Below are 25,171 nucleotides of genomic sequence, written 5' to 3'. Positions count from 1 at the left end.
CCGCTCCGCGCGCAGCCGCGGCGGCGACGGCGGATGTTTACGGACGAGCAGACCGCGGCCTCGGCGGCGGAGCGCGGAGTCCGGAAGCGCCAGACCGCTCCCGCGGCGGCTTGTCTCGCGGCCCGCCGAGCTTAGAGGTAGAGCCGCCCCACCTCGGGCCTGGCCTGCGGCGAGCGGGCGGTGTCTCCCCTTCACCGCCTTCTCGATCTCCGCGTCTCGGTTCCCCCCGTCTCCAACCCCTGGGGGGCGTCTCCCCCACCTCGGCCCCCTCCCCGGGCGCATTTGCCCCCCCCCCACTTCAGCCTCCCCCACCTCAACCTTCTCGCCCTCACCCCGGGGGCGTCGCCCCCACCTCGGCCCCCTCCTCACTTCGGCCTCCCACCCCGGTGGGGTGTTGCATTTTCTGGACCCCCTGGAGCAGGACCGTTCTCTGCGTTCCCAGCGCGCGTCCAGGAGTCCCCGTCGCCCCTCCGTGCCCGTTGCTTGCACCTTTGGGTTACTCGCTCTCCCGGCGGACGGCTGTCCCGACCTTCGGTTAGGCAGTGTTTGTAGGAGTTTTAAGGCAAGTCAGGAGTTGACGTGTTTAAAACAAATCCTACCTTGGACTTTTTCAGAAGATGGCAGAGTCCCAGGTCTTGGAGGTACTCAGGGTTGGAGCAGATTATAAAAGATCTTAAATAGTCGGGGGTGGGGGGGCGGTGAACTCACCTGGGCTTTTGCTTTGTTTTTGTGTGGGGAGATGGGGGAGCCCCTCAAATTGATGTTTGTTCCAGTGTTGCACCTCAAAAAGGCAGTCTAAGTATCACCCTCCCCCATGTGCCTTTCTTCTCAGCAGAGTGATGGTTAAAGTAAACAGCTCCATTCTGGGTTTACAGTAGAATGCCATCCGGGAACTAGTGAAGTCCAGATTTCTCTAAAACAAATTGTTGTGGTTGTGCTCAGGGGAAACAGAGGCATAGACTTGGAGGTAATGGGGTCCTGCTCCTCAGGCCAGTCCCCCTGCCCGAGGCCCATGCTCTGCCCAGACTTGGACAAGGGACATGGCCTGGGTGTAGGACCCTGCACCCTGAGAAAGAGCTCATTTCATTATTTGCACTTTATTGTTAAAAGATCTTTGCATTTAGTAGAAATTGTCTCCATCTAACTGCATCCCATTGGTTTTGCTCTCCCAGGAATAGTAGGTCCGTGGGACCTCCTGCGAGCCTTTCAAGTGTCTGGAAAAAACCGGTGTGATTCCTTGTAAGAGTTCTGGTTTCCAAGGTTAGAAGCCAGAGTTTCTCCCATCATCCTGCCTACCAAGGCTCCTTTTCTGCTGGGCCTGTTTTAAGAAGTGACACCCAGATTGGACTGTGGTCTTCCTTGTGCATTCTGACAAACCTGTCACTCCCTCCACCCCCGTGTGGGCTTCTAGCTTGTGCTGACACAGATTCGCTGTCTCCCCACACCCTGCAGTTGTGAGGCCTTCCTCTTTTGCTGCTCTGCCCTTGGTGCTGTGAGCAAGGTTGTGGCACTGGGCTGTGGCCAGTTCATACAGGGTAGTGAATTATAGTAAGATTTGTGAAGTCCAATGCATGTTCAAAAACCAAATGCAGGTTCACCACTGTTACTTTGACTGTACTCTGGAGTCTAGGTGGAAGTAACAGGATTTGGTTTGGCAGGGACGTCTTTGGGTCTGCTGTTGGTGGCGTTTTGGTGCCCTTGTCACCAGTCCCGTCCGTGGTCAGTGATGGGGGTTCATCACGTGCTCGTTGGCACCCCACCAGTGGCAGTGGATGGGGTTACCCTGTAGTCACCGCGCCTGTCATTGTAGAATAAACAAAGATTGCCCACATGTTTTTTGCTCACTGGAGAACTTTTAAGCTGCATTTTGCTGTGGTGTAAAGAACACAGGCTTTTGGCCAGACAGTCCTGGGTGTGAATTCCATCCCCTCCTCCTGGCTGTGTGACCATGAGCAGAGTAACCTCTTGGCCCCGGTTTGCCTCATGATGCCGTAGCCTAAGTGAGGTCATGACTCGCAGGTAAACCAGTTGCTGTGGAGTTGATTCTAACTCATGGTGAGCTCATCTGTCCCAGGATAGAACTGTGCTCTGTAGGGTTTTCAATGACTGTGATCCTTCCTACTAGATTGCCAGGCTTTTCTTCCTAGGTACCTCTGGGCGGGTTCGAACTGCTAACCTTTCGGTTAGTAGCTGAGCACTTAACTGTTTGTGCCACCAAAGCTAGCTAGCCCTTGGGTATGTGATGAGCTTCCAAAGTGAGGAAAAATCCCAAATAAGTAGTAGATACTTAGAAAATGATACATGCCCAATATTTGGTTTGTTTTGATTTTGTAGATAGAAGGATGGTATCGAGGTAGAATGGTACAACATTGTGTATAGGCTTCTGGGTGACCCAACATTTTTTTAATAGGATAGGTGATTTTAGGTCTTTTCCCAAATAGACCCTTAAATATCCAAACTCATGACTCCGCTTCTAAGCAGTGACCCACATTTTACATGACTGTCCTAGGCTAGCGTGTAGTCTTTAGCTCAGGACTCAGTGGCTTATTCAGATTAAACTTGGCCTCATTAGTACCTGTCCAGCTATGTTAACTGGCCGTGGACTATAATATAATAAGGGCTCTGAAACTGTTTAAAAAGGGGGAAAGAAATCAGTCATTGACCATGGTAGTGATCTGAAAAGCCTAGTATTCAGCTCTAAAGTCTTGATTATGAGGGTTGACAGTAACTGATATCCTGACCGTAAAATGGAAAGAGCATTGCGTTACGCCACGCCCTTCAGACATTTTTTTAACCTGTTTTAAAAGGCAGACGGTTCATCCTGGTGCATTCCTGGGACAAGATCTCACACCATAATTGCCATTTGTGAGTGTGTGTGTGTGTGTGTGTGTGTGTGTGAGAGAGACTGTAAGAGTAGTGTATCTCTCCTGCCCCCAGTATTTCTTTATGTTTCTAATTCTGCCATTGGAAATCCAGAGGATTGTGAGGGGAAACAAGTATAAACTTAGTGTGTGAAGCCTGATTCAGAGAACGGGTCAGTGTTGATGAGTTCTGACACGACCATTTTATTCAGGTAAAGCTACTCCTGGGGCAGGTGTAGTATTGGAGAGGTTATTTCTGTAGTTGTGGGAGGAGTTTCCCTGTGGAATGGAAGAAGAGACACTGCGTTTAAGTAGTTGGGCTCAGAGTGGAGCCAAGTGCTGTGCTTTTTCTTCCTGAGGGCAGTTTGGAAGAAGATGAGAAATGGGCCTTTGTTTTGGAAGAGCTGGGAAGGTTACACGGTGCACATTTCAAAAGTGGGTGTAGGAAGTTCTAGTGGCAGCTTCTCCTGCTCCTAAGATTTAGCCTTGAAACAAGAAGGTACTTGTCACAAAACGTTCTATTTGGGAAGACAGTTTTGTTGATGTTGCCTTTGCCTAAAATTTTATTGTCACAACACACGTATCACCATATTGAGTGGATTACTTGATTTCGGTGAGTATGTGTATCGGGGGTGTAGGGTTGCCAGATAAAATATAGGACACCAATTAAATTTGAATTTCAGATAAACAGCAAATAATTTTTTAGTATTTGTTGTTAAGCTGAATTTCAGATTTAACTGAAAGGCTTTTTCCCCTGCTAAATCTGGTATCCTTAGGGAATGGAGTGGGCGGGCGTTGACAAAAGATACTCCACTGCTGTTATTTTCAGAATCAGAATTTGGAATTAGTATATGTTGTTCTGTGTCTGCCCTTGGACGTAATTGCCTCTTTTCATCCTAGTGCTCCCTGGTGCTGCCCTGAGGATGGGAGGTGCCGTGAGTGCCGGGGAGGACAACGACGAGCTCATCGACAACCTGAAGGAGGCCCAGTACATCCGCACTGAGCTGGTGGAGCAGGCTTTCCGTGCTATCGATCGCGCAGACTATTATCTTGAGGAGTTTAAGGAAAACGCTTACAAGGATCTGGCGTGGAAGCATGGGAACATCCACCTTTCTGCCCCGTGCATCTACTCGGAGGTGATGGAAGCCCTGGACCTGCAGCCTGGACTCTCGTTCCTGAACCTGGGCAGTGGCACTGGCTACCTCAGCTCCATGGTTGGGCTCATTCTAGGTAAATCTGGAAGGAGGACTGGAGGCCCTGCTGGGAAGCACCGTGTGGGCACAGCACAGGGCTTGATCTCCTTCCTAGAAAAGGTGTGGTTGGTTACTGTGTGTCCTGTGTGAGTGGGGACCAGACCCTCCTGTCCCGGCCTCTGCAGGAGTCACTCAGCGCTGTTCACACGTGCTGCCTGGGTGGTGGGAAGGCCACATTCACGTTTTCTAGAAGGACTTACTCTCTCTCCTCCCTTTCCCACACCTCTCCTGTTCCCTGCCGTGCACAGCCCACAGGTAACTCAGCACGCCCTCCTCCTGCGAGGTGACGGGCCCTGTGTGGCCTCACCACGCCCTCCATCCAGGTTAATCCCTGGGCCTGCCTCCTCACTCCATCTCAGTGCTGAGAGAATGGGAGTCGGAGTTCTTCTGTGCAGTTTTTGTTTGTTTTGTTACTAAAATAGAATAATAACTATGTTACTTATTTTTAAATAGATTTCAAGGATGAAGGGGGTTTCCAAGGTTATCTTGTTTGAAGCCGTTTAGCCTACTTTCCTAAATAAGTTGTGACAGTGTACATGGGGATGTGGTCGTTTTTAATCGTAATAAAGGCAGCGTCAGGTAACTAAGAACCTGTTGAGTTCCCATTTCGTGTTCAGCGCTCTAGTTGGGAAAGGCGTTGGTGCTGATAGGAGTGACGGGTGCTGGCTGTGCCCTGTCAGCTCCCTGCAGAGAGGAGGCGGGCACTGAGGCTGCGCCACACGAGAGTTGCTTAGGCCAGAGGCAGAGGTGCTACAGCTGGTGTGCACTGGCTGAAGTCTGTGCATTTTTTTAAATAATTTTGTTTTATTTTTGTTGAGAATATATACGGCAAAACATACGCCCATTTAACAGTTTCTACATGTACCATTCAGTGACATTGATCACATTCTTTGAATTGTGGAACCATTCTCACCCTCCTCTTCTGAGTTGTTCCTTCCCCATTAACATAAATTCACTGTCCCCTAAGGCTCCTGTCTGATCTTTTGAGTTGCTGTTGTTAGTTTGATCCCATGTAGATAGTTTTTAAAAGAGCGTAATGCTCAAGGCAGACTTTTTACTAGTTAAGCTGAATTATTGTTTGCTTTTAAGAAGACTTCAGAGGGGACGTTTTTGGTTTAAGGTTTAAAGATCGTCTCAGGGAAATAGTTTACTGGTTCATCCAATCTGCGTGGCTCCAGGATGTCTGGAGTCCATGAGAATTTGAAATTCTGTTCTGCATTTTCCCCCTTTTGATCAGGATTCTTCTATGGAATCTTTGATCAAAATGCTCGGTAATGGTAGCTGGGCACCATCCAGTTCTTCTGGACTCATGGCAAAGGAGGCAGTTGTTCGTGGAGGCAATTAGCCACATATTCTATATCCTCTTCCTATTCCTGACTCTCCCTCTTCCTCTCTTGTTCCAGGCAAATAGACCAATTGTTATGCCTTGGATGGCCGTTTGCAAGCTTTTAAGACCCCAGAACTATGCAACAGACTAGGAGGTAGAACAGAAGCATTAAATGTGTTATTAGGCCAGTTAACTGGGATGTCCCATGAAACCATAACCCTAAACATCCAATCCAGGAAACCAAATCCCATGAGGTTTTTGGTTGTACATAAGCAGCCTCAGCAGCTACTCCTTTTTTGTTTTTTGTCGCTGTAAATACATCTGTCACACAACTTTCCCAGTTAAACTTCTTACAAGTGTACAGCTTACTGACAGCAACCACAATAATCAGCTATTCAACCCTACTCTTAATCAATGCAATGTTTCCATCGCTGTTAGCGCCCACTTTCCCCCTCCCTCCCATCCCTGGTAACCACTAATAAACGCTGTTATCTATACATTTGCCTTTTCTTGTCTTTTTATATAAGTGATTTCATATAATATTTGTCCTTTTGTGGTTGGTTTATTTTGCTCAACATAATGTCTTCTAGCACCATCCGTATTGTAGCATATATCAAGACTTCATTTCTCCTGTTGGCTGAGTAAGTATTCCATTGTATATATGGACCGTGTTTTGTTTATCCATTCATTTGCTGATGGGCATTTAGGTTGTTTCCACCTTCTGGCTATTGTGAATAGTGTTGCAGTGAACATTGATGTACAGATCTCTGTTTGAGTCTCTGCTTTCTAGTCTTTTGGGTGTATACCTGGAAGTGAAATTGCTAGGTCATATGGTAGTTCTATTTTTAGTTTTTTTGAGGAACCGCCACACTGTTTTCCACAATGGCTGTACTATGTTGCATTCCCACCAGCAATGGGTAAGGGTTCCAGTTTCCCCACATCCTTGCCAATATTCGTTTTCTTCTTCTTTTTTTTTAATCTTAGCCATCCTACTAGGAGTGAAAGGGTATCTCATTATGGTTTTGATTTGCGTTTCTGATGGCTAATGATGCTGAGCGTCTTTTCATGTATTTGGTGGCCATTTGTATGTCCTCTTCGGTGAAACGTCTGTTCGAGTCATTTGCCCATTGTATGATTGGGTTATCTGTCTTTTTGTTGTTGTCAGAGTTTTATGTCTAATTTGGTTATTGGATTCTTGTCGGATATATGGTTTCTGAAGATATTCTCTCAGACGGTAGCTTGTCTTTTCACTTTTTTGGTAAAGTCTCTTGATGAACAGAAGTTTATAATTTTTATGAAGTCCCATTTATTTATTTTGTCTTTTGCTCTTTGTGCTTTTGTTGTTAGGTAATCCATTGACAGCATTGCCCCTGCTTTTTCTTCTAAGAATTTTATGGTTTTAGTGTGCACATTTAAGTCCCTAATCCATTTTTAATTTGTTTTTGTGTATGGTGTGAGGCATGTATCCTGTTTCTTTTTTCTGCATGTGGAAATCCAGTTTTCCCAGCACCATGTATTGAAGACACTTCTTTCTCCATTGAATGGACTTAGCACCCTTGTCAAAAATCAGTTGACCACAGACTCTAAATTCTGTTCCACTGGTCTATGTGTCAGTTATTTTATGAGTACCAGGCTGTTTTGATTACTGCAGCAGTGTAGTATGTTTTAAAATCAAAAGTGTGAGTCCTCCTACTTTGTTCTTCTCTTTTAGCATTGCTTTAGCTATTCATGGCCTCGTGCCATTCCATATAAAATTGAAGATTTGTTTTCTATTTCTATAAAGAAGGCCGTTGGAATTTTGATTGGAATTGTGTTGATCTGTAGATTGCTTTGGTTAGTATTGATCTCTTGACAATATGAAGTCTTCAATACCTGAACATGGAACATCTTTCCATCTATTTAAGGCTTCTGTAATCCCTGTCAGTAGTGTCTTATAATTTTCACTGTATAAGTCCTTCACCTCCCTGATTAGATTTATTCCTAGGTATTTTATTCTCTTAGATGCTCTTGTAAATGGAATTGTTTCCCTAATTTCCTTTTCAGATTGCTCATTGCTGGTGTATAGAGAAACCCAACTGATTTTTGTTTGTTGACCTTGTACCCTGCAACTTTGCTAAGTGGCTCTGTTAGCGTTGAAAGTTTTCTTGTGGACTCTTCAGGATTTTCTGTATGTTGTTGTCAGCTTCCGTCGAGCTGACTGACTCAGCAACCCCGCGAACAACAGAATGAAACACTGCCCAGTCCTGTGCGATCCTCACAGTCATTGCTGTGTTTGAGCCTATTGTTGCGGCCACTGTGTCAGTCCATCTCGTTGAGGGTCTTCCTCTTTTTTGCTGACCCTTTATGTTACCATGCATGATGTCCTTCTCCAGGGACTGTTCCCTCCTGACAGCATGTCCAAACCATATGAGACGAAGTCTCGCCATCGTTGCTCCTAAAGAGCACCCTGGCTGTACTTCTTCCAAGACAGATTTGTTCATTCTTCTGGCAGTCAGTGGTATATTCAGTATTCTTTGCCAACACCATAATTCGAAGACGTCAGTTCTTCTTCAGTTTTCCTTATTCGTTGTCCAGCTTTCATATGAGGCGATTGAAAGCACCATGGCTTGGGTCAGGCGCACCTTAGTCCTTAAAGTGACATCTTTGCTTTTTGACGCTTTAAAGAGATCTCTTGCAGCAGATTTGCCCAGTGCAGTGGGTCATCGCATTTCTTAACTGCTGCTTCTGTGGGCATTGATTGTGGATCCAAGTAAAATGAAATCCTTGACAACGGCAATATTTTCTCTGTTTATCTTGATGTTTTTTATATATCCAGTTGTGAGGATTTTGGTTTTCTTTATGTTGAAGTGTAGTCCATAATGAAGGCTGTGGTCTTTGATCTTCATCAGTAAGTACTTAAAGTCCTCTTCACTTTCAGTCAGGAATGTTGTCATCTGCATATCCTCCAATCCTGATGCTTCATTGTTCTTCATATAGTCCAATTTCTCAGATTATTTGCTCAGCATACAGATTGAATAAGTATGATGAAGGATACAACCCTGACGCATGCCTTTCCTGAGTTTAAACCATGCAGTAAACCCTTGTTCTGTTTAAATGACTGCGTCTTGGTCTAAGTACAGGTTCATCATGGGTATGATTAAGTGTTCTGGAATTCCCATTCTTTGCATTGTTGTCTATAATTTGTTATGATTTACACAGTCGGATGCCTTTGCGTAGTCAGTAAAACACAGGTAAACGTCTTTCTTGTATTCTCTGCTTTCAGCCAGGGTGCATCTGACATCAGCAGTGATATCCCTTGTTCCACATCCTCTTCTGAATCTGGCTTGAATTTCTGACAGTTCCCTGTCAATGTACTGTTGCAACCACTTTTGAATGATCCTCAGCAAAATTTTCTATATATAGGATCATATCATCCTCAAATAGAGCTAGTTTTACTTCTTCTTTTCCAATCTGGATACGTTTTATTTCTTTTTCTGTCTCATTGCTCTGGCTAGGACTTTTTTTTTGACTGCCCAAACTAGAATGTATTTACTTTTGGTGGCAATGTACACAGCCAAACACATCTATTCACAGGTTCGACACGAACAGCTCAATAGCGTGGATCACATGCTTCCCATTGTGGCACCGTTCCATCTCTGCCCCTTGAAGTTCTCATCTGTGCTGTATTTATTCATTATTGTGCTCAGGTGACAGTTCATGGAGGGAGTTAGCTTCCTGGTCAGTAGTTTGTGTATAAAATGTTCCGTGACGTTGATTGCGTTCTCCAGTGTGTCAGCGCTCTCCCCGTTTCCGCCCTGCGGTCTTTGTTTCTTTCCCGCCAGATTTTCTGCCCCTTCCTGCCTTCTCATCTTTGCTTTTGGGTAAATACTATCTTTTTTATCTCGTATAATTGATCGTTCCAAGGAATGCGTTCTCTTGGGTGTTATTGTTTCTTTTATGGGCCTGTCTGTTGTTTAGCTGAAAGGTGATCTCTTGGGAATGGCTTCAGTTCCAGATCAGAATGGTGTCTTAGGTCCGTAGTCTCAGGGATTCCTTCGGCTGGGACTTCTGATACAATATTGAATTGAAGTGGTAAAAGTGGGCAACCTTCCTCCCAGTGTGGGGGTTGCTGCCACAGTTGTTCAGGTCTCAGCGGTTCCAGCCTCAGCCCTGTGCCAGGAATCTCCAGCCATGAGAAGCCCCCTTGTTCGGGGTCCACAGCACTTGTAGTGTACCCCCTGCCTGCTGGTCACTTTTTTGAGGGGGCAGGTAGGCACATGGGTTATTCTCGGTTTTGGTTTTAAACGTCTTGGGAGTAGGAACCACGTCCCATATCTATTGCGTCTGTTATTGGAATTACTTACTGTGTGATTGTGAAGGTGAAGTGTGGATGAGAATATTATGAGTGCAAACAGCAAGCAGATATCCTTGGTCTTGCCAGAATAATGGGAGAGACAGGCGTGTGAGAAGGCGCTGGGAGTGAGGCACAGGCGGCGGGCGTGCTGCAGAGTCTCGGCCAGGGCTGCTTATCCAGAAAGAGGCTGGGTGCTCGGTGCAGAGTGCAGAGGGTCTGCCCTGTGCAGAGGGTGGCCTGTTTGCCAGTGTTCCCGCTGGACTGTGGGCGAGTGCCACACTGCGAATTCATGGGGACGCCTTACTGAAGTCCCCCTGCATGTCCCACTGGTTTTCACAGCAGATTTTTCTGATGGAGGCATAATGTACGTGGAGGTGTAGAGTGTACAAGTATTAGAGCTTGGTGAGTTTTTGTACCTCTACCCTGGGAGCACCAGCTGGGCCAAGGTACCAAGTGTGAGCAGCCCCTGAGTGTGTCTCTTGCCTCCTCCTGTAACTAGAACCCCTGCCTCACCTGGAGACCACTGCCCGGTCTCATTTGCAAATACACGTTAGTGCAATTTATTAGTAAGATTCCAAAGGCTTGTGTTTCAGACCTAGGCTTGGTTCCATTTTAAAATGATTCTTTAAAGTTGGAGAGCAGGGTGACCTGGCTCCAGAAGACCTGCCAGCCTTTAGCTGTGGAATCAATCAGCAGTATCATGGAACGATGTCTTTACAGTGTGTGAGTGGTCTGCCCCACATACTGGAGAGATTGGTAGAGAATTTAGGCCCAGCGATGTGTTCACGACTTGAGACCTCGTGGATTTCTGTAATTATACATGCCACATTGGTGCTTTGCAGCTAATAAAACAGAAGTAAACACTCAGGAAGAGCCCTTGCCCTAGCTCTAAGTGTTCCTGTTTGTAAACCTTTAGGTCCTTTTGGTGTCAACCATGGGGTGGAGCTTCACTCCGATGTGATCGAGTACGCGAGGCAGAAGCTGGACTTCTTTATCAAGACCAGTGACAGCTTTGACAAGTAAGAGGCAGGGCTGTTCACCTGTCAAAGGATGTGACTGCCATTTAATGGGCTTTCGATCAGATGTGCAGAAGTGGTGCAGCAGCGTTCACACGCCAGCAAACTCGGTGAAGCTGTGGTGCGGTGACCGTAGGGTTACGTGCCTTGTCTAATTGTTATTTTTGATAGTCTGTGTTTTTAAGGGCTTTAGGTTTTTGTAACTGTGATACCTAGGTAAAGGTAATTTTCACCAGTATAATAATAGAAGAAAACAATTTTTTGCTCACTTTACATGTTTCCGGTATAGACAAATTTATATCACCTAATTGTTTCTAAAATTAAATTGCTGTATTTATCTTTAAACAATGTATGTAACTAGCTCTTGCCATTTTCAAATAAGGCATTGAAGTTCATATTTTAGGGATTAAAATTTTTAGAGAAACTGAATCTCTTTTCCCCTCATCTTATTCATTCTGTAGTAGTTCTTGAATAAGAACAAAAACAATGATAATTGGAGATTGTTTTAAATTTGGATTATGCGTATATATTCATTTTCATAATATTTTGTTTGGGATTTCTAGGGTTCTATTTATAGCGGATAATTCTTTTTCGACATCTGGCTTTCAGCTTCTGACCTTGTAAATTAATTTTATTACATTGCTGTGGGATTTTACAATTAAAACCTAACCCATAGATAGATTTCTGTATAGACATGTTAACCCATTGCCGTTGAGTTGATTCTGACTCATAAAGACCCTGTAGCGAACCCTGCAGGACACAACAGAACTGCCCCATAGGGTTTCCAAGGCTGTAATCTTTATGGAAGCAGACTGGCACATCTTTCTCCCGCAGAGCAGCTGGTGGATTCAAACCACTGACCTTTTGGTTAACAGCTGAGCGCTTAACCCACTGTGCCACCAGTGCTACTCATAGATGTGTTACAAGGTGATAAATTTAGTTACAGAAAACATTTTTTACTTTCAGGTTTGAATTCTGTGAACCATCCTTTGTTACTGGCAATTGCCTGGAGATTTCTCCGGATTGTACTCAGTATGATCGTGTGTACTGTGGAGCTGGCGTTCAGAAAGAGCATGAAGACTACATGAAGAATCTGCTCAAGGTCGGAGGCATCCTTGTCATGCCGCTGGAAGAGAAGGTCAGAGTCCCCCCCTCACTGACACTGGGGAGCGCTGTCTGACAGGGTTTGTTCAGGCATTTGACATGCATGTATTTTCCCTTGGAACCCCTGCAACAACCTCTCCATTTCACAAATGAGAAACGGAGGCAGGGACAGGTAAGACGCTCACACAGGTCATGCAGGTAGCCCAGGTGGGCTCAGGTGCCACTCCAGGCACAGGGCCTGTGCTCTTAGCCCTCTCGCCACCTGCCTCCTCTTTTCCTTGCTCCTCTTCCTTCCTTCTCTCCTTTCCTCACTGCTCCCTCTTCTCTCTTCCACCATCTTCCTCCTCCCTGCCACAGCCAGTATTTAACTGTTCTTCTAAGTGTTTGATGCCTTGATGAGTATTTAGTAGGAAGCTTCTCCAAGCTTTGCTATTTGCTCTTGCATGTTTGTGTGCGTTTTAGATACTGTATTTCATTGAGAAAAAATAGACTGTAATAAATCATTAGATTAACAGACGTGAATGTGTGTCAGACACAAAGAACTAGGAAACGCAGAAATGATAAAAATTAAAAGATTGTGCAGTTTTGTGCTGTTTTTAAATGTTAGCATTTAATTAACTTTGTGCTAAAATATCCATTTTAGAAAATTCAGAAGATGAGAACATAAAGAAAAACTGCTCATAATCAATGCCGTAACTGCCATTAATGTATAATTCTTCCAGAACTTTCCTCTCAGTTTGTATTCCTTCTTTTTTAAAAATGTTGTTATACGTAGTGGTTTGTAACTTGTAGCATTTACTTAAAAAATCGAATACTGTTCTACATCATGAGAACATCAGGCTGAGTGTGTTTTGTCGGTTATTTCCTCTTATACAAAGGCTTTAGTGAGTACCCATAGATGTTAAACATTTTTATCCATAAATGTGTCTATAAAAGATAAGGGCTCTAGTTTGAACATCACCACAAAAAAAGCATTATCATAACCTAATAAATGAATTACTACTCCTTAACATCTTCAAGGAGCCCTGGTAGCACAGTGGTTAAGAGCTCAGGCTGCTAACCAGAAGCTCAGCAGTTCAAATCCACCAGCCACTCCTTGGAAACCCTATGGGGCAGTTCTGCTCTATCCTGTAGGATCTCTGTGAGTTGGAATTGACTTGATGGCAACGGGTTTGATTTGGGTTTTGATTAGTATCTTCAAATATTCAGCTAGTGTTCAAATTTTCCTGATTGTCTCATAAAATTTTTTCAATAGTTTGTTCAAGCGAGAATCCGTTTAAAATTCATATATTACATTTGGTTACTATGTATCTTAAGTGTTTTTTAATCTATAGGTTCTCCTTCCTTCTTTTTCGTTTTTTCCTTGAAACTTACTAGTTGAAGAAATCAGCTCATTTGTCTTATGAAGTCACCCTCCAAGCTGGCAGCGGGACCCAGAGGCTCAGTTAGATCCAGGTTTTGTTTTTTTATTTTTTCAAGAATACTTTTTTGGTGGGGAAGTGTCCTTCCCGGCTGAGGCCCCTTTTTCTGCTCCGTTCGTCCATCGGGGGCCCCAGAATAGAGCATCATCGTTCTCGTATTGTCACCGTGTCACTGGCATAGCCTGTACGGAAGAGGCGAGACAAATGCCACCCTTCACCTGTGTCTGTCAGCTCTCTGCCAAAGGTGGCGACCGACGGGGTGTGTTTGTCTGTGTTGTAGTATCATTATGAATTCATGGATTGAAACATACCTGCTGTCTCAGTCGCTGCAGTATTCTTCCTGAAGCTGAAATCGTTCCGTCTTTGGCCAGTGGAAGCCTCTTCAGGTTGGATCTTGGGTCGTTTGATATGGCCTCAGTGTCTTAATAGCTTTGTTTCTTTCTGGTAAGAAAAGATGTCCCCGACTCAGTTTATATGTTTTTTTTACCACAGACTTGGAATTAACCATTTCTCTGAGGACACCTGTTCCATTGTAATGGAAACTGGTTTTTAGAAATCACACTTGGGGCATTAGGAGTAGGTACTCATTGCTGCAGGGTTAGTCTCTCTCTTTTTTTTAAATTTTTTTTTAGCCTTTTCTGTGGACCTCTAGAGCCAGGAAGCGCGCGCGCACACACACACACACACACTCACACATCCCCGTACACATGCCACACACACACATCCTCCATACACACGCCACACACACACACACACACACCCCCCACATATCCCTCACACACTCACACATCCCCGTACACATGCCACACACACATCCCACACACATCCCACACGCACCCACAATACCCCCGACACACACCACACACATCCCACACACACCCACAGTACCCCCTACACACACCACACGCATCCCACACACATCCCACACACACCCACAATACCCCGTACACACACCACACACATCCCACACACAGTCACACATCCCCCCTACACACACCACATACATCCCACACTCACTCACACATCCCCCCTACACACACCACACACACCTACACATCCCCCTACACACACCACACACACATCCCACACTCACACATAACCCCTAAACACACCACACATCCCACACGCACCCACACATCCCCCCTACACACACCACACATTCCAGACTCATACATAATCCCTACACACACCACACACATCCCACACACACTTGGACATGCACCCCTACACACACCACACACATCCCCTACATCCTGCCTACACACACCACACACATCCCCCGCACACACACACGCATGCACGTGTGCGTGTGTGCACACATGAACACACACTTTTTTGAAAAGATAAAATGCACCATGAATTGGTGCTGGTACTTCCAATTCCGAACTGGGCCTGGGGGTTTCTAATCGCCTCTTCAGGCTCACGTCAGTATCTCCCTTCTGTCACATGGTGAGTTCTGGTGCCGGCCGCTGCTGCTTACTGTTCGTTCCGTAATGGACAGCATCACCAGCAATCTGGTTACTGAAAAGAGTTCAATTTTTATGGAGTTTTTTTTTGCGTTTTTAGTCCTTGCACTCCACTAGGGATGTTCAGATCACTATGTTTAAAGTCAGAAAGAGCATGAAATAATACTTCTCTGGAGGTTACACCACCAACCAGATACATAGTCTATTTTCTTTCAGTTTTTAGGGATTGCCATTTTAAGACTAACTGCATTTGATAACCGTGTAAAGCGTTTACAAGGCTCCAAAGTCAAAACAAGGGATACTCAGAGTGTTTCTCCATTCATCTCCTCCACTCTGCTCCCTTCACCTCTGGTTTACCGTTTTTGGGTTTTATTTTTAGTTTTTCTTTTTTTTTTAGAAACTATACAAGCAAACACATCTCTTCATAACTTGTTCAGTGAGCGGCTGCACCTTATTTCCACTCACTGCCTGTCTGGATGTATTAAAGAAGGGCATATCGCTTTCTTTTAGGTTTAATGCATCGTTTATTGTTTATTTCTAACTAGTTGATGTTCGTTTTAACTACCAAATCCTTTCTTTTCTCCTTTGCTTATTTTTAACAGTCTTTTGTTGGTGTATAAGAACGTGATTTGTTGAGGGACGTTTGTGCTCCTCCTGGTTTTTTGCCGTTAGAGTTGTGCCGCCACGAAGGGCCTGTGCACCTGTTGTGGTCGTTCTCGTGTCTTACTTTCTGCCTGCTTCCCGGATCTCCTCCAGCCACAGACTCACAAGTGCTCGTGCCCTGTCAGAGGCCCTGCGTTTTAGAAAGTCTTGTCAGCTGCCCTTCCAAAGTCAGTATGCTCAGCAGCGTGAAAGGAAAGTACTGGTCCCCAAACATGGGCTTGCTGCATGGTGCCGGCACCATTAGCAGTGGGGATACCCCGTCACAGTGGCTGCTGTTGGCTGCCCCGTCTCGCCACCGCTCTCTTTACTAGGCCGTTGCACACGATGGGCTACGGCCCACGTCTTTGCTCTTCATTTGTAGAACGTTGTTTTAAAGATGTCTTTGTTTTATACAAATGATATTAGACATCTTGTATTGCAAAAATGTGTTGGGCTTTTGATTGGAATTGTGTTACATCTAGATTAATCGGAGGATTGCAGACATCTTTACAATATTTATTCTGCTCATCCAGAAATATGAAATCAGGGTTTATAGTTCTCTTTCTTTAAGGTTTCATACATCACTGATTGTATTTAAATGATTGGGGCTCATTATAACTAGAAATTCTCTACTTTAAAAATGTTTTTGCTGGTATACATGAATGTGAATAATTTCTTGATGGTTGTCTAGTGTGTGGCTACTTTATTTAATCCCTTTAGTTCTCATATTCAGCACATAGAATCTTAGTTTTTAGAGGATTTGCTGCTTAGCCATTTTTAGACAAGATTAGCATGTACTCTTTGCGTGACAGAGCTGACCAGAAATAGCACTGGGACCTGTTGGGCACTTGGCAGCTGTGCAGGTCACACAGGACCATGTGGTCAGCAGCGTGCTGGTCTGATTGGGCTCCTCTGGTGCTTCTGATACTCACCTGTGCTGCAGGCTGTTGCCGTGGGTGTCATAGGAAGTCTGTTACACTCTTGAGATAGTGCCTCCCGGGGGTGGATGGTCTCCCATATATTCAGGGTACCAGGTTCACATTTAGGGACCTTATCAAGGGTTCTGTAACAGTGTCTTCTATCCAGTTGCAGCGAGAATGTTTTTTATAGTCCCCTCCAGAAAACAAGCAGAACCCAGCCCAGGATTCCGTATGAATTCAAGCAGTCAGTTGGCTGTAGTGGCTTTTACTTTAGAACAGCCCCTCCCCGCTGCCTTTTCCCCTGGCAGTGACCTTCTCAGTGACCTTTTCGGAGACCCCAGGATCTTGTGAGAACCCCTGCTCACAGATATACCTAATGGTTTCTTCTTTCCTCCTCTGCCTTGCTTCTCTACCACATGTATCTCCAGTAACCTTGTTAGGTCTGGAGGCGTGAGTGTTTGGGGTGAACATTTCTGCAATAATATTCCACTATCTTGTATCAGTGTTTTTAAGGATTATGTATAGGAATGATTATATTTACTTGTTAGCTATCTAGTAGCCACATCTTTTCAATATTTTCATTTTATCTTTGGGATAGTTGACAAAGATAACGCGTACTGGTCCTTCTGCTTGGGAAACCAAAAAGATTCTGGCTGTTTCTTTTGCTCCTCTGATCCAGCCCTGTCCCTCAGAGTCAGGAAGATCACGCCCTGTCCAGCTGCGTAAGTACAAAGATTTGTGCTGATTTTGTCTTTTAGATCTTCTTAATTTCAGTAGAATTGGAAGGAAAACAAAGTTTACAAGGAACTTTTAGTATTAATCAGTGTTTTCTCCCCCCACTGAAACCTTCACACATCACCAGGGATTTTTAGGCAAGTAAACAGTTATAATCTATCTCTAGCCTGCCTTAGGTTATGTTGTCCTTCTGAGTCTCAGAGCTGTTGCTCTTCGTGCCTTTGCAAGCAAAAGACCCCCATAACGGGGAGCTAGATGGTTCACCTCTCTGGAGAGGCATTCAGAGAGTTCCAGGCATGACTGAGCACAGAGCTCCACAGAGCCCTCAGGGCTTTCGGGGCCCACGTTCTGGGAGACTGATGGTGTGTAGGGTGCAAGACCCCTTTCCCTTCCACAGCAGCCGGGGGTTTTAGGGACTCACTTTTCCCATTTGCTCCCTCACGGCCAGCAGGCATCCTAGTTTTATAATTTAAACAAAAATTCACACGGCAATGAGAATTCCAGTAGGTTTTACTTAAAATAAAACTGTTGGGTTTATACTCTGATTTTTTATCCTTTAGGAAATTAGGAAAATGCAAAAAAAAAATTAGGGAGAGAAACAGTTACGCATAGTCCCACCACCAGGACAGCTGTTGTGAACATTCTGGTGGATTCCTTCCAGAACTGTTGTTTGGCTGTTCTGAATAGTTCCACTTTGCTTTGGTCTCTGTGAGCCCAGGCCACGGCACGTAGACCAGGACAACAGTGGCACATGCCGAGGGGCTCGGGTCAGGGGCCTGACTTGTGCTTGGCTCTCAAGGGTGACAAGGAATTCCCTAAAGAGGGAAGAAAGGGGGCCCACCTGGTGGAAGGGCAGCCTCAGCAGAGATGTGGAGACTTCTGGAGGCACCTGCTGACGAGGTGCGGAGGGCCTGAGGGAAATCACACGTTACCGGAGGTCAGAGTTGAGCTTGTCACGTTGGCTGTGGAGAGCCACATCTGTGCTTTGGATAACCTGGTGGTTGGGGGAGGGTGAATTTGTCAAAGGCATGCTCCCTGAAAATCCCAGCAGAATGACCGGAATCTACTCAATGACAGCCAGTAACAGCAAGAAGCTAAGTTGTGCTTTTTGCTGCCAGCACCTCGGCAGAATGTAGGAGGTGAGGGCGCAGGCAGGGTGCATAGTGGCTTCTCAGGGTGCCTGGCTTCAGGCACGTCTTCTGGTGCGAGGGCTGCATGAGGACCAGGGTGGGCTCTTGATGTGGTGTGGACACGGCGCGAGGCAGGTTTCGAGGTAAGTCTTCGATCATGAACGATCGCTTGATGGTATTCAGGGCCCCTGGAGTCAGCAGTAAAGTTATTTCAGCTTTAGACTTTGTGGGCCAGAGTGTCTTAGAGTAGTGAAGTCACGTTCGCGTAGACGGTGAGCTCTGCAGGGCAGGGTCTCAAAGGATGGAGGCGGAAAGGTGAGGTCAGGGATCCAGCTTGGAGGCTGCTGGTGAGAGAGAAAGATGGTGACTGAGACCTTGGCCTCTGGAGTGTAAAGGCTTTGGGAGCACACTCTGCCTTTTCCTACACGGGGAGTGTCTGTTTTCCGTGTAGCCTCCGAGTCTTGGGCAGTGGTCCAGAAAATGCCATTTGCAGCTGTGGAATGCATGGGAAAGCCAGGGCTGAGCAGGCTTATGGAGAAGGGGATGGGAGTGCTGGAGGGCCAGAGCCGCCCTGCGGTCCTGGTGGCCCGTGGGGAGGGGTCTCAGTACTGTCTTGGGGGCAGCCCCAGGTTCGGCAGTAGCTGTGGAAATCGTCTTTCTAGAAGGTGTGGTGAGGGATGGGAAAGTAGCAGATAGCGAGGGGGAAGCCAGGCAGGGTAGTTGCAGCGGGACCCCGTTCCCCGGGAAGAGGGAGGACATCTCATCCTCTGGGAGAGCTGAATGTGCCCCTTTGAGCGCTGGAGCACCAGTGGGTGGGAAGCTCCCAGGTACTGTGCAGGGTTGGGGGGTGCTGAGCTGCCCTAGGGGCCCCTCTGATGGGTGAACGCGGTCCTCTCCGTGGACCCTTCCCTGCAGGAGGCCGTGAGCTGCTGTCTTCGGCAGCGTGCACTGGGGAGAAGGAGGGTGCTGGTGTGGGCTGTGGGTGTTTGAACACGTGACCTGACTCTCCTCTGTGAAGAGCCCTGTGCAGCCGCTGTGTGTCAGGAGCTTCGGTGGTCACCAGACTGGATTTCTCCTTGGTGTGCTTTGGAGTTGTTCTCAGACAGCGTTTTGGATTTGCTTTTCTCCGCTTAAATAACAGAAGGAACAGATACTCAATTTTTAATGTACTATGAAAATATTAAAAGAGAGAATGTGAGAGACATGTATTCATTATGTTACTACTGGATGAGATGTAATACCTGAATGAATATTACAAATAGGAGAGTGAAACTAGGCTGTCAAAAAACAAAAACCTGAACCTCAGTTTTAATTCTGCCACCGATTGATTAGACGAGCAGCGTGCTTACTTTAGTTTTCACCAAAGTTAACTACTCGTGTGTTAGAAAATCAGTCTTGAAAAGTACTGTGTGAATGAATGCAGGTTAGACACTCAAGGGTGTTTGCTTACAGTGCCCTCAAGTTCTTGTGACTTGTGAGAAAGCTGTGAATGACGGAAATCTCGGGGTGTTTAGAAATCTCGGGGTGTTTAGAAATCTCGGGGTGTTTAGATGTTGAGGCTTCGTGTCCCATCGCTTATGCATGTTTGGGTCGTATCTGTCCTTGTGCCGGCAGCGCTGCTGGTGGTCCGCAGCCTCCAGGACCTGGCCCGCATTGCTATCCGGAGCACGATTAAGAAGATAATCCCTCAGGAAACAGCGAGCAAAAACGAAAATGGATTGAAGAACACTCCCAGGCTGAAACAAAGAAGAATTCGCCGCCGTCGGATGCAAACTGTAGTCTTTTTGGACAAAGAGGTCTTTGCCAGCCGAGTCTCCAACCCCTCCGATGACAACGCCTGTGAAGACTGTGACGAGGAGCAGCAGGAAGACGAAGGCAAGGCCCCATCTGAAGTGAAGCCACATGCCCCGGTGAACTTCCTACGCGAGAAAGTCCTCAGCCTCCCTCTGCCTGACCCCCTGAAGTACTACCTGCTGTACTACAGGGAGAAGTGAGCCTCCCGTGTGAGGAGGCAGAGGGAGCTGCTGCCTTCACACCGGGGTTCCTCTTCCTAGTTTGTTCTTGATTGTCCTCTAGGATGTCTTTAAAAATAATCTGACAAGCGTAAACTGCGTAGAAGTATGTTTTCTAAAGGGGAGAGCGTCTCCAGGAGGAGGGTCCGTTTCTCGCTAGTTGAAGCACCGCGCAGTGCAGGCATCGTGTGGTGCCTGCTCCACTCACGGGTACATGCGTTGATGCACTCAGAGGAGAATGGAGATTGGAAGTGTTTTGCTTAGAAAACGTGAAACAAAGCACAAGTTCGTAAGTGTATAGAATCCTTTCTGGACACCTGTGTCTAAGTTTTAATTTCATGGTATCAGCATCTTAACTACTGGCACTGAGTTTCACTAAACTTTATTTTTCTAGATGGAGGAAACATCATTGGAAACCCTTCTTTGTTTTTTGATTAAATCTTACATGATTTGTCATTTGTAATTTTTAAAATGAAAAATGGAATTGATTGGGGAAGAGGAATAAAATTCTCAAACTGCCAGTGTCTTTCTGTAATTCCAAAAGAATTCAAAGACATTTTTTTCCTGGCACCTTTTGTTATTTTAAAAGAGCCACTGTCAAGTAATCCCTGAAAGAATATACTGAAAAATGAAACAAGTTGTGTCTGTATATTCAATAAGGGAAATTACTTTTCCTCTAATGAAAGGTGTGACCCCTTATCCAACTCCTGAGATCATCATGGGTTCCTCAGGCGTTCTCAGAGTGCGGGGACTGATGTGTGGATGGCCTGTGTTTTCTTGACTTCAGTTTGCTATTTTTCTGTGACTACACTGTAGTACTGATTCATAGATTTTATAATTCTGGAGAGAAAAAAATTTGTTACTTTTGTAATTTTCTGAAGAACACATGTCTTTTAGGTGCTCCATTGCATAAGAGCAGTTTAACTTGTAGTGACTTGGGAACTAGGTTTCTTCAGGCCCTGGGTGGGTGTCAGGACGCCCTCGGGTAGCGAGTGTTCTGTCTGTATCCAATTGTGGGTGTAGAAGAAATGACAGTCCTTAGATCGGTCAGGTGTGTTGAAGTTATATTGCTTACTCCAAAACATTGGTTATTTTCAAAGCCTTTTTTTTTTTTTTTTTTTTATTTATTTTACCTCAACCATGCCTGTCTATTAAGAATAGAATGTCTATGGGCTTGAATTTCTTTTATAAACTAATGATACTGTTATGTAGCCTTAAATTTTTTTTTAATTTTTAGCCTTTTTTTTTTTTTTTTTAACCAAAAGAAAAGAATAATGTAGTGTTAACAATAAACCTAAACCCTCAGAGTGCTTGTGTGGGATTCGGCATCCAGATTTCTTGATTAACTGTAACCGTCAGCCTCTCGGGAGTCCTGGGGCTCAGCGTCTCTTTGGTTTCACCTGCTCAGCTGAGCATTGGTTCTTTTGGACTTTTTCTGTCTCTTAGTAACTGAATCATTTTCACCATGCTACCACATGCATGCATAGCAGGAAAACATGTATATCGCCTAGGTTTGTAAAGTTAGTTCAGAGAGAAGCGCGTGGTTCCCATGGGTTCACTTGCTGACACCTTGTATTTTGCAGATTCTTGTCCACACTTTGCTGCCGTGTAGAGAGCTCGGCAGCCGCGTGGACACGGCTGTATGTAATACTGAATGAGCAGTATCTGTGACATCTGTCATGCGAAGTGGCTTGACTTGATTTTCCCCTGTGATTGCGTATGGAGTGCATATATTTTTACCATGTTTGCCTTTATGCTCTATTGTAAAAACTCCATACAATGCGTAGGACTTTTCCCAGGATGTTATCTTTACATGTTGTCAATTTGTGCTTTTTTCAAACCCAGAACTTGGTTAAAAAATACATGGATGTAATTATGTGCGAAATAGGTTGGCCTTTATCTCATTAAAAATAAAGGGGAATTGTAGATAAATTTTCCAAATGCGTAAGCACCTTACATAAAAGTTCAGTGTAATATACTATTATCTGTTTTCAGACAGATAGATTATAACATAATGTGTATTTTCTGCAGGCTCCTTTATGAAATATATTGTAAAACCACATCTTGACAGCTGTTTGCATTCATGTTTTGCGTAGTCTCTAATTTAATATTATGATTTTTGTCTTGAAAAGTAGTAAGGCCATAGGCTTGTGCAAAACAAATCTCAAATTTATAAATGTTTGGTATGTAATACAAAAATCAAGTATGTATGTAAAAATACTTGTGCCAGTCTGGAACTTTCAGGGGACTAATGCAGGATATTTGAAACAAGGGTGTTAAAAATAAACACAGTACATGGATAAATACAAAGTGTATCAATAAAGATAGTTAAGACATTTTAGCCTTCTTGGTTGTCTCCTGTGTGATATTTAAATTCTTCATTCTTTTCACAACCTTAAAAACATGCATTTTTTTCTTTATTAAGATGCGCTGTGGCTAATTGCACTACTGAAGGGGCAAGGTGGGCAAACCCCACCTTCACTGCTAACTGCGTGGGAAGGATGCGCATGAATCCAGTTCCCACCTGGAAGTGGACCTAGGCTTCACCGTCCCACATCTCCATTCCTCGTCACCAGCCACTTCTGTGGCACTTCCTCTCTTACCCTGACCGCCCAGAGTTAGGTCAGACTTTATCCCCAGCCACCCTGAGCCAGGTCATCGGGTACCAGTGGTAGGCTCAGGAGTCTGCATGATTCCCTGCACTTCTGACGAGCCAGCGCTTCCCTTTCCAGCCCCCTGGTCTAGGTCACAAGCTAGAAGAACTCTGTCCATCAGCTGCCTGTGTAGCCTTTCCCCTCAGCGGCTGCCCAGAGCTGGGGTCTTCACAAATCCACTGCCTTTGCAGCCATTCTCAGAAGTGACCACCCTGAGCTAAGTCAGAGTCCCATTGCCCCTTGTGGGTTCGTTCATTCTCTCTAGTGGTTCAAAAAATTCATGGAAACTGTTACCCATAATTACAGTTACCCATTTATTATAACCAGAAAGGATACAAGCGAAGTGTGTTTGTCTGGGCTCTAGGGGAGCCAAACCACTGAGACGTGCATATGTATAAACATAGAGATGTACTTCAAGGAAATGGCTCGCGCAGTTACGGAGACTGGCAAGTTCCAAATCCATAGGTCAGGCAACAGGCTGGAGACCTCTCCTGGCTCGGGATTGTGAGGGGCCCGCAAATCCAGAATCTACAGGTCAGGTGGCAGGCTGGGGACTTCTGCAGGTTTATGTCCCAGGAACCAAAGGTCAGGTGATGAGAAGAGTACAAGTTTGAGAGAGGGTGAGCTTTGCCAGAACATCCGTTTATATTGTGGAGGCAGGCCACACTGCCAAGGAAACTCCCCTTGTAACAAATTGGCTGCTCACATCAAGGAAGGTGATTATAACACATTTTGGAAGAACAACCAGTCCAAAAAATCCGTTGCCGTCAAGTCGATTCCAGCTCATAGCAACCCTATAGGACAGGGTAGAGCTGCCCCATAGGGTTTCCAAGGAGCGGGTGGATATGGATTCGAACTGCGCTACACCCGTCCAGTATCTGCCAAACCACTGAGAATCATAGCCTAGCCAAGTTGACACACAACATCATTTATCAGACAAGGTCTGGGAGAAGTCCCGGCACAGGGTCTCCGTTGTCCCCAGGGTTGGGCCACGCTCTCACCTGCATAGGTGTTCTCACGACTCTAGGAAGCCCCAAAAACAAGAGCTTCAAGGTCCAGGGTGCCTTAGTTGTTGGGTCCTCAATGCAAATGCATGACTCAGGCCTTAATGCATAGGGATGAGCTATCCAGTCAATGAATTTTCATGATCAACTGCATTGCCCCCTCCATTTCGGAGGGTTGTTGCCAGGATGGGTTTGCCATAGAGTGGATTCTGACTCTAGCGACCCCACAGGGTTTCCAAGCATGTAAATTTATTTGCACGCATTTAAGCGTTGTCTGGCTATTTTATAAAACAAAGGCCCCTTTATTGCTGGTAAATCCCAAGGGTGATTTTCAGAAACCAGAGACAGGCCAAACCAAGTTCTTTGTCCGACACATAAGATGCTGTGTTTTCCTTAGGTATTTGTAGGTGGCACAGAGTTTAAAGCGATCGACTACTGTCTTAGTCATCTAGTGCTGTTCTAACAGAAATACCACAAGTGGCTGGCTTTAACAAAAATAAATTTATTTTCTCACAGTCTAGTAGGCTAGACGTCCAAATTCAGGGCGTCAGCTCCAGGGCAAGGCTTTCTCTCTGTTGGCTCTGGAGGAAGGTCCTCGTTATCATCAGTCTTCCCCCCGGACTAGGAGCATCTCTGCGCAGGAACCTCGGGTCCAAAGGACGTGCTCTGCTCCCGGTGCTTCTTCCTTGGTAGTATGAGGTCCCAATTCTCTGCTTGCTTTCCTTTTCCTTTTATCTCTTGGAAAAGGTGGTGCAGGCCACACCCTAGGGAAACTCGCTTTACATTGAATCAGGGATGTGACCTGGGTAAGGGTGGTGTTACAATCCCACCCTATTCCTCTTTAACATAAAATTACAATCACGAAATGGAGGCAAACCACACAATTCTGGGAATCATGGCCCAGCCAAATGGATTCACACATTTTTTTGGGGACATAATTCAAGCCAGGACAACTACTAACCGGAAGGTCGGTAGTTCGAAACCACCAGCTGCTCTGTGGGAGAAAGATGTAGCCGGCAGCTTCGGTAGAGATTTACGTGCTTGGAAACCCCGTGGGGTTGCTAGAGTCAGAATCCACTCATTGCCAGCGGGTGTGTTTTTTTTGGTTATTAATGTTTAGGCTTCTTGGAGTTTTTGGGGTTAGAGGTTTACGGTTAGGGATTAAGGAGTTGGAGGGTTGGGTAAGGGTTAGGGTTAGGAGTTAGGGCTAGGGCTAGGGGTTAGGGGTTTGGGTTAGGGTTAGGGTTAGGGCTAGGGTTAGGGTTAGGGTTAGGGTTAGGGTTAGGGTTAGGG

General features: G+C 45.5%; 1 protein-coding gene across 1 annotated transcript; it reads left to right on the top strand.

The window, feature by feature from the left end:
- The first annotated feature begins 56 nt into the window (after positions 1-56).
- PCMTD2 (protein-L-isoaspartate (D-aspartate) O-methyltransferase domain containing 2) lies at positions 57-21,340 on the top strand. The gene is made up of 6 exons (XM_004370146.2): positions 57-137; positions 3,762-4,091; positions 10,691-10,793; positions 11,757-11,928; positions 16,942-17,065; positions 19,823-21,340. Exons 2-6 carry the CDS (start codon positions 3,785-3,787, stop codon positions 20,200-20,202), a joined length of 1,086 nt encoding a protein of 361 aa, XP_004370203.1. The 5' UTR covers positions 57-137; positions 3,762-3,784; the 3' UTR covers positions 20,203-21,340.
- Positions 21,341-25,171: the final 3,831 nt, after the last annotated feature.

The sequence above is a fragment of the Trichechus manatus genome, unplaced genomic scaffold (genome assembly GCF_000243295.1).
Source record: "Trichechus manatus latirostris isolate Lorelei unplaced genomic scaffold, TriManLat1.0 scaffold00008, whole genome shotgun sequence".
Classification (NCBI taxonomy): Eukaryota; Metazoa; Chordata; class Mammalia; order Sirenia; family Trichechidae; genus Trichechus; species Trichechus manatus.
This window is presented reverse-complemented; position numbering and strand designations above follow the sequence as displayed.